The 9,586-nt window shown below is 42.9% G+C and overlaps 1 protein-coding gene across 3 annotated transcripts in view; it reads left to right on the top strand.

Moving 5' to 3' along the window:
• Nucleotides 1-9,586, top strand: part of RPRD2 (regulation of nuclear pre-mRNA domain containing 2) — a 127,728-nt gene that overhangs the window by 98,499 nt on the left and 19,643 nt on the right. For all 3 annotated transcript variants that reach the window (XM_011973620.1, XM_011973619.1, XM_011973618.1), the window contains 2 exons: nucleotides 5,953-6,235; nucleotides 9,042-9,299. In XM_011973620.1, coding sequence (XP_011829010.1) covers nucleotides 5,953-6,235; nucleotides 9,042-9,299 — 541 coding nt within the window. The remainder of the gene's footprint in view (nucleotides 1-5,952; nucleotides 6,236-9,041; nucleotides 9,300-9,586) is intronic.

The raw sequence follows: 9,586 nt of genomic DNA, 5'->3' as shown, positions 1-9,586 counted from the left end.
GATCTCAGCTCACTGCAACCCCCGCCTCCTGGGTTCAAGCGATTCTCCTGCCTCAGCCTCCCGAGTAGGTGGAACTACAGGCGCCCACCACCACGACGGCCAATTTTTGTATTTTTAGTAGAGACGGGATTTCGCCGTATTGGCCAGACTGATCTCAAACTCCTGACCTCAGGTGATCCACCTGCCTCAGCCTCTTAAAGTGCTGGGATTACAGGCATGAGCCACTGTGCCCCTCCAGTTGTAGTTATATAATCAGGAAATTAATTGATACTTTGACACACTTATAATCTAATCCTCAGAACCTATTCAAATTGGCCAGTTTTTATAGGAAAAATGCTATCCAGAATCACAAGTTGCATTCGGTTGTCATCTCTTTATTTTCCTTTGATCTGAAACAGTTTCTTAGCTTTCTCCTTGATTTTCATGACCTAAATGTGTTTGAAGATTACAAGTCAAATATTTTGTATAATGTTTCCCAGTTTGAGTTTATTTGATATTTCTTTGTGATCAGATTGAGATTATGCATCTTTAGAAGGAATATCACTAAAGTGATTCTGTGTTCTTCATGTTTCGTCTCATCAGATGGCATACAAGTTTGGTTTATCTCACTACCGGGAATGTTCCCCTTGATATTCTGATTAATGTGGCATCTTCCAGGTTTGTCCATTATAAAGTTTTCCCTTGGTAATTGTTATGGGTTAAATTATGCATCCCAAAAAGATGTGTTGAAGCCCTAACCTCTAGTACATGTGCATGTGACCTTATTTGGAGATAGGGTCTTTGCTGATATAATCAAGTTAAAATGAGTTCACTGGGGTGGGCCTTAATCATCCAATATAACTGGTGTCCATATAAGAAGAGGGAAACTGGCTGGGTACACTGGCTCACACCTGTAATCCCAGCACTTTGGGAGGCCGAGGCAGACAGATCCCTTGAGGTCAGGAGTTCAAGATGAACCTGGCCAATATGGTAAAACCCTGTCTATACTAAAAATAGTAAAAATTAGCCAGGCATGGTGGTGGGCACCTGTAATCCCAGCTACTTGGGAGTCTGAGGCAGGAGAATCGCCTGAACCCAGGAGGCAGAGGTTGCAGTGAGCCGAGACCACACCATTGCACTCCAACCTGGGCAAGACAGCAAGACTCTGTCTCCAAAAAAAAAAAAAAAAGAGAGAGAAACTGGAAAACTGGAGAGAAGCACAGGGAGAACATCATGTGACAACATAGGCAGATATTGGAGCGATGCAGCTACAAGCCAAGAACATCAAGGATTGATGGGCACCACCAGAAACCAGGAAATGGCAGGGAAGAATTCTGCCCAGTGTCAGAGAGAGAGTGCAGCCTGCTGACATCTTAATTTTGAACTACTAGCCTTCAGAGACAATAAATTTCTATTGTTTTAAGCCACTCATTTTGTGGTACTTAATTAACCACTGCCCTAAGAAACTAATATACCAATTAATGAGTGTTTGTGAGGAAGTATTTTGAAACTATGTAAATACCTTGTTCCTTACCAGACTTTCGATGTATTCATTTATTTATATGAATGGACTTGAATCCTATTTACTCACTGTTTTAATTCATTACTACTAATATTTACGTTGATGCTCAGATTGACAAAGATTTGGTCAATGTGAGCTCCTTTCTGTGTTCTTTTGACATATCCCTTTTTTTTTTTTTTTTTTTGTAAGACGAACTTTCGCTCTTGTTCCTCAGGCTAGAGTGCAGTGGCACAGTCTAGGCTCACTGCAACCTCTGCCTCCCAGGTTTAAGCAATTCTCCTACCTCAGCCTCCCAAGTAGCTGGGATTACAGGCATTCACCACCATGCCTGGCTAATTTTGTATTTTTAGCAGTGATGGGGTTTCACCGTGTTGGCCAGGCTGGTCTTAAACTCCTGACCTCAGGTGATCCACCTGCCTCTACCTCCCAAAGTGCTGAGATTACAGGCATGAGCCACTGTCCCCGCTTTTTTACACTTCTAATTGCTTTTCTAACAGTGTAAAGCCTCGCTCCCTGTCTTCAATATATTTACTTTTTTTTTTTTTCTTCGAGATGGAGCCTCGTGCTGTCACCCTGGCTGGAGTGCGGTGGCACAATCTTGGCTCACTGCAACCTCCACCTCCCAGGTTCAAGCGATTCTCCTGCCTCAGCCTCCTGAGTAGCTGGGACTACAGGCGCATGCCACCATGCCCAGCTAATTTTTGTATTTTTAGTAGAGTCGAGGTTTCACCATATTGGTCAGGCTGGTCTTGAACTCCTGACCTCATGATCTGCCTGCCTTGGCCTCCAAAGTGCTGGGATTACAGGCGTGAGCCACCGCACCTGGCCTCAATATTTTTACTTAATCAGTTGTGGCCAGTCTCCCAGCACTTCCATCTCTCTCTAGCCACCTTTATGGATTTTCTTTTTATCCTGCTTATACTCCAACATCCTTTGCAATTCCTCCCTCCCACGCAGACATTTTTCTCATTTTTGGGTCCATTCTCTCTAAGCCACTGAGTTTTTTCCCTCAGCTCCAGCTAATGGGTTTAGGACTGAATTGTTCACAAAGGAAGGGAAAGAAATTTTTCACTGTTTTCATGAGCATATTAATCATAGCTGTTTGGGTTTTGTCATATAGTTGCATTATTGGCTTCACCTGTTATGGGTATGTTCGTGGTGTTTGGTGTTTTTGTTTTGTTTTGTTTAGTGCCCAGAGATAGTTGCTAATGTAGTGTCTGCATTTTCTTTTTAGCTATTTAGACCTATCTCTTAGCATGTCTGCTAATTTTTTATTGAATGCTGAACATTAAAAGATTATGGAGTCTCTGGATGATTTTTCTCCCTCCAGAGACAGTTCACCCTTCTTTTCCTAGGCAGATGTTGGGGCTGATCATATTAATTAAATCTGAAACCTAACTGACTTGAGGCTGAATTGCAGTTTGCGCAAGCCCTGCTTCTGGAATGTAGATTTTTCCCACAGAGAGCCTGGAATGACCACTAAGCCCCCTTCTCCATGGCATGATTTAAACTCTCTAGTCCTTGTTTCCTCATCACCATGAGACCACTGCTTTTTTGAAGGTTTTCTGCTTGGCTTCTTCCCTCTCAAGCAGCTCAGAATTCAGCAAATATCTTGAAGGAAAAATTGTTGAGCCAGTTCTCTCTTTCATTGTTCATCAGAATCTTGGCCTTTCAGGTCTCTAATTTTTGCCTGTTAAGATCAGCAAGACTGTTAAAAACTCTGCTTTTTTCTCTTTGTTTAATAGTGGCCCTCTCTTGTCCTTTTTGCCTTAATTCTCAGCTTCTTGCCTAGCTCCCCAGAATCAGCAGAACCCTAAGAGAAAATAATGTCAGCATAGGTCTCCATGCTTTCCCTCTGATAGTATTTGCCACTTAGTTTTTGGTAGCCTTAGCACTCTCCAGTGCATTCAAACAAGTGTGTCTGTGTATCTGGCTTTTCTACTTGTTCTTCATGAGAGCATTAGTCTACTATAAGCTACTCAGTTATATCAAAACCAAAAAGCTAGATTCTAATGTGTTCGTATCTTTTTAAAAATAATGCTTCTTAGCTGGGCACAGTGGCTCACAGATGTAATCCCAGCACTTTGGGAGGCTGGGGCAGGCAGATCACCTGAGGTTAGGAGTTCGAGATCAACCTAGCCAACATGGTGAAATCTTGTCTCTACAAAAAATACAAAAATTAGCCAGGAGTCATGGTGTGTGCCTGTAGTCCCAGCTACTTGGAGGACTGAGGTAGGAGGATCACTTGAACCCAGGAGGCGGAGGTTGCAGTGAGCTATGATCGTGCCACTACACTTCAGCCTGTGTGATAGAGCGAGACCTTGTCTGAAGTAAAATAAAATAAAATAAAGGTTCTTGAATTTATAAAACAAAATGATAACAATCTAATGGTCATCGACTCTCAAAAAATGAAAAATTCAAAAGATAACTTTAAAACATTAGCAATTAAGACCATCGGGACATCTATAGGAATTAAGTCAAGTGGTCAGTATTAACATCAACAGTGGAAAGTCATATTGATTGTATGTGCCCTTGATATGGTGTGATCACAGTAGCAATTTACCTCTGTGGCCTTCCGCCGAAAAACTTATTACCCCAGTCTAGCCATGAGAAAAGTATCAGTCAAATCTCATTTGACAATCTACAAAATACCTGACCAGTACTGTTGAAAACTGTTAAGATCATCAAAACCAATGAAAGTCCAGGCCGGGCACGGTGGCTCATGCCTGTAATCCCAGCACTTTGGGAAGCCGAGGCGGGCAGATCACGAGGTCAGCAGTTCAATACCAGCCTGGCCAACATGGTGAAACCCCGTCTCTACTAAAAATACAAAAATTAGCCAGGCGTGAGGGCGCGCGCCTGTAATCCCAGCTACTCAGGAGGCTGAGGCAGGGGAATCACTTGAGCCCGGGAGGCAGAGGTTGCAGTGAGTCAAGACCGCGCCACTGCGCTCCAGCCTGGGTGACAGAGCGAGACTCTATCTCAAAAAAAAAAAAAGAAAATCCAGCAGAGTGTCACAAACAAGAGGAGTCTAAGGAGAAAGGAGACATGACTACTAAATGTTCTGTGGTATCTTAGATGGGATCCTAGGTTAGAAAAGGACATTAGGTAAAAAAAAAAAACCTGAGGAAATCTAAAGTATGGACTTCTCATAATTATCAATATTGGTTCATTAATGTGACAAATGTATCATACTAATATTAGATGTTAATAATAGGGAAAATTGGATATAGGGTATATGGGAACTATCTTTGCAATGATTTTCTAACACCTAAAACTTCTTTTACAATAAACTGTACTTTTGTTTTGAGATAGGGTCTCACTTTGTCACCCAAGCTGGAGTGCAGTGGTGTGATCACTGCTCACTGCAGCCCTGACCTCCTGGGCTCAAGCAGTCCTCCCACCTCAGCCGCCTGAGTAGCTGGCACTACAGGCAGCTGGGACTACAGGCGCATGCTACCATGCACAGCTAATTTTTTTAATTTTTTTGTAGAGACAGGATCTCACTATGTTGCCCAGGCTGGTCTTGAAATCCTGGCTTCAAGTGATCCTCCTTGCCTCAGCCTCCCAAAGTGCTGAGATTACAGACATGAACCACCAGACCCAGCCCCTGTTTTTTAAAACAATAGCCTTTGACCTCCCAGGCTTTGTTTTATTTTTGGATTTTATTATTATTATTATTATTATTATTTTGTCTGTCTCATTTCTTGCTGTATCTCCAGTACCTAGAAGATACATTTAGGTTTTCAATAAATATTGGTTGGTTGGATAGATAAACAGGAGCAAGGGAATAGAAAATACAGATAACTGCTAGGTTTCTAACTCAGGCAACTGTGCGGATGGTAATATTCACTTAGGGACTATAAAAAGCAGAAACTAGAAACTCCTGCATGCTTGATAGATGATATATTATCTTGTTTTGTGCCAGCAATGTACGTGGTTAATAATAATCAGAAAATCTAATCAGAGTCAAAATGGGTGGCCAGAGATGGTGGTGTATGCCTGCAATCCTAGCATTTTGGGAGGCTGAGGTGGGAGGATCACTTGAGCCCTGGAGTTCAAGACTAGCCTGGATAACATAGCAGGACCTCATCTCTCATTTAAGAAAATAAAATTTTATTAAAAAAAAAAAGCGGGGGGCGGCCGAGCACGGTGGCTTAAGCCTATAATCCCAGCACTTTGGGAGGCTGAGGCGTGTGGATCACTTGAGGCCAGGAGTTTGAGACCAGCCTGGCCAACATGGTAAAACCCCATCTCTACTAAAAATACAAAAATTAGCCAGGCATGGTGATGTGTTCCTGTGGATCCAGCTACTTGGAAGGATTACTTCAGCCCAGGGGGCGGAGGTTGCAGTGAACCGAGATCATGCCACTACACTCTAGCCTGGGTGACAAAGTGAGACTAACTTTTTGGTCTTTTTCCAAGGAGTAAACTCCTTTTTTCTCTTTTAGGCATATAAAACCTTTGCTAACCGAGTAAACAATTTAAAGAAGAAGTTGGATCAATTGAAGTCAACCCTTCCAGATCCTGAAGAATCACCGGTTCCTTCCCCAAGCATGGATGCTCCCTCCCCGACTGGTTCTGAGTCTCCTTTTCAGGGAATGGGAGGTGAGGAATCCCGGTCACCAACCATGGAGAGTGAGAAATCTGCCACACCTGAACCCGTGACAGATAATCGTGATGTGGAAGACATGGAACTCTCAGATGTGGAAGATGATGGGTCAAAAATCATTGGTATGTCCTTATGTGATAAATAGACAACTTATTCCTTATCTGTTTTGCCTTCCCAGCAATGAATACGTCACAGGCAGGTATTAAAAGATACTTCATTTCTTAAAAGATAGACCACCAAGGTAGCATTATAATCTCTAGAGCAGTTGTTGAGGATTTGATATACCAAACGTGTTAAGAATCATTGCTCGTTATCTGCATTGTTAAAATGGTAGCTACTAGGCCATGGGCGGTGGCTCATGCCTGTAATCCCAGCACTTTGGGAGGCCAAGGCAGGCAGATCACCTGAGGTCAGGAGTTCAAGACCACCCTAGCCAACATGGTGTAACCCTGTCTCTCCTAAAAGTACAAAAATTATCTGGGTGTGGTGGCAGGTACCTGTAATTCCAGCTACAAGGGAAGCTGAGGCAAGAGAATCGCTTGAACCTGAGAGGCAGAGGTTGCAGTGAGCTGAAATCATGCCATTGCACTCCAGGCAGGTGACAGAGCGAGACTCCGTCTTGGGGAGATGGTGTGGGGAAAGTAGCTACTAGCTACCTGTGGCTAAGCATTTTAAATGAAGATTGTCCAACTTGAGATGTGCTGTAAATATAAAATACACATTGAGGCCGGGTATAATGGCTCATGCCTGTAATCTCAGCACTTTGTGAGAGTGAGGCGGGCAGATTGCTTGAGTCCAGGAGTTTGAGACCAGCCTGGGCAACATAGCGAAACCCCGTCTCTACAAAAAATATAAAAATTAGTCAAGCGTGGTGGCATGTGTCTGTAGTCCCAGCTGCTGGAAAGGTTGAGGCAGGAGAATCACTTGAGCCTGGGAGGCAGAGGTTGCAGTGAGCCAACATCATGTCACTGCACTCAGCCTGGATGACAGAGACCCTGTCTCCAAAAAAAAAAAACAAAAAAAAAACACCAGACACATTGGAGTCCAGAAACTAGGCCGAGCACGGTGGCAAAAACTTAATACTCTCCCAAAGAGTTAAAATATCTCTCTTTTTTTTTTTTTGAGACGGAGTTTCGCTCTTGTTGCCCAGGCTGGAGTGCAGTGGTGCGATCTCCGGCTTACTGCAACCTCCGCCTCCTGGGTTCAAGCAATTCTCCTGCCTCAGCCTCCCGAGCACCTGGGATTACAGGCATGTGCCACCACACCGGGCTAATTTTGTATTTTTAGTAGAGACGGGGTTTCTCCATGTTGGTCAGGGTGGTCTTGAACTCCCAACCTCAGGTGATCCGCCTGCCTCAGCCTCCCGAAGTGCTGGGATTACAAGCGTGAGCCATCGTGCCTGGCTTAAAATATCTCATTAATAATTTTTATATTTATAACACTGAAATGAAAATATTTGGGATATATTAGGATGGATAAAATAGATTTTTTAATTACATGTTTCTTTTTATTTGTTTGTTTTTAAGAGAGTCTGCCTCTGTTACCCAGGCTGGAGTGCAATTGCACAATCTCAGTTCACTGCAACCTCCATCTCCCGGGTTCAAACGATTCTCTTGCCACAGCCTCCCGAGTAGCTAGGACTGATTTTAGGTGCATACCACCACACCTGGCTATTTTTTGTATGTTTAGTAGAGACGGATTTTCTCCATGTTGGGCAGGCTGGTCTCAAACTCCTGACCTCAAGTGATCCGCCCGCCTCAGCTTCTCAAAGTGCTGGGAGGTGGACTTGAGCCACCATGCCTGGCCCTGGTTCTTTTTTTTTAAATTTGGGTGTGGACAATTTAAACTTACATATGTGGCATATGTGACTTAAATTGTATTCATGTTAAATAGCACTGTTTTGGGATGAGGGGTCGCTTATACTGGAATTCCTTATTCTCTGTCACTTTTGACCATCAAGAATTCCAAAGTCAGTTTGTTAATCACACTTTCAGAAACAACCTGAATTGGTGAATTGTTTCTCTTATATCCCCAGCCTTTATAAATCTTACTAGATAATTTGACTCCTGTTGAATTTAATGCATTATTGATATAGCCTTTAAAACATTAAAAAGAATTATTCAAGGTGATCAAGAGTTAAAACGTTGTAGTTTCAAATTAGTTAGTGCCTGATTGCACCCCCCAACAGGGCAATTTCAGGAAGCCAGAGGAAAAGACAGTGAACACTATAGAGGTTCTGTTTCTAAGAACAGAAGTTCTTGGAAGGTTCTCAGGTTAATGGAAAAGAAAAAAACAGGACAATTTATGACAAATGTCATTTCCAAAAGACAGAACACAAATATGTACCAAATAACATGCTTCTTCAGTTGTACAAATTTAATACACAAATACTAAGAAAATGCAAAGGAATCATTGAAAAGTAAGATACAAGATAAATCCTGGAAATTGCTTTTTTTGTTGTTTTTTGTTTTCTTTTTTGAGACGGGAGTCTCACTTTGTTGCCCAGGCTGGAGTGCAGTGGTGCAATCTCGGCTCGTTGCAACCTCTGCCTCCTGGGTTCAAGCGATTCTTGTGTTGCAGCCTCTGTAGTAGCTGGGATTATAGATGCCTGCCACCACAACCAGCTAATTTTTTGTATTTTCTATGGAGGCAGGGTTTCACCATGTTGACCAGGCTGGTCTCGAAATCCTGACCTCGTGTGAGCCATTGTCCCCAGCTGGAAATTGCTTTTAAGCAGATATTAAAGGTGGGAATTATCATAAATTACAAAGAGTATGACTTTTTCAGAAAAGCATGAAGTGAGTCGTTGTTTTCTCTAAAGTAGTGCCTTTTCCCCCAAATCCGGAAATATTAGGACATGTTATTTCACATAGGAAGCAAAGTCTGGAAAGTAATAGGATGTAATATCTCTTTTCTTTGTTGAAACAGTCGAGGACAGGAAGGAAAAACCTGCAGAGAAGTCAGCTGTATCCACTTCTGTACCTACAAAGCCAACAGAAAATATCTCAAAGGCCTCTTCATGTACCCCAGTGCCTGTGACCGTGACAGCAACTCCACCTCTTCCAAAGCCTGTGAATACTTCTCTTTCCCCTTCCCCAGCATTGGCTTTGCCAAACCTGGCTAATGTGGATCTGGCAAAGATCAGTTCCATCCTTAGCAGTTTGACGTCAGTCATGAAAAATACTGGTAAGTAAGCCTAGTAAAGAGGATAAAAAATTAGTTTCCATCTTTTGAAATTGAATCATAATCTGTTTTGGGGAGGGGTGGTTGTTGTTGTTGCTGTTGTTGTTGTTTAGACAGAGTCTCGCTCTGTCTCCCAGGCAGGAGGACAGTGGTGCAATCTTGGCTCACTGCAACCTCTGCTTCCTGGGTTTAAGTGATTCTCCTGCCTCAGCCTCCCAGGTAGCTGGGATTACAGGCACCTGCCACCACACCCAGCTAATTTTTGTATTTTCAATAGAGACAGGGTTTCA

Source organism: Mandrillus leucophaeus, unplaced genomic scaffold (assembly GCF_000951045.1).
Source record: "Mandrillus leucophaeus isolate KB7577 unplaced genomic scaffold, Mleu.le_1.0 Scaffold139, whole genome shotgun sequence".
NCBI classification, from domain to species: Eukaryota; Metazoa; Chordata; class Mammalia; order Primates; family Cercopithecidae; genus Mandrillus; species Mandrillus leucophaeus.
Note: the sequence above shows the minus strand (reverse complement) of the source record. Positions and strands in the feature narration are given on the sequence as shown.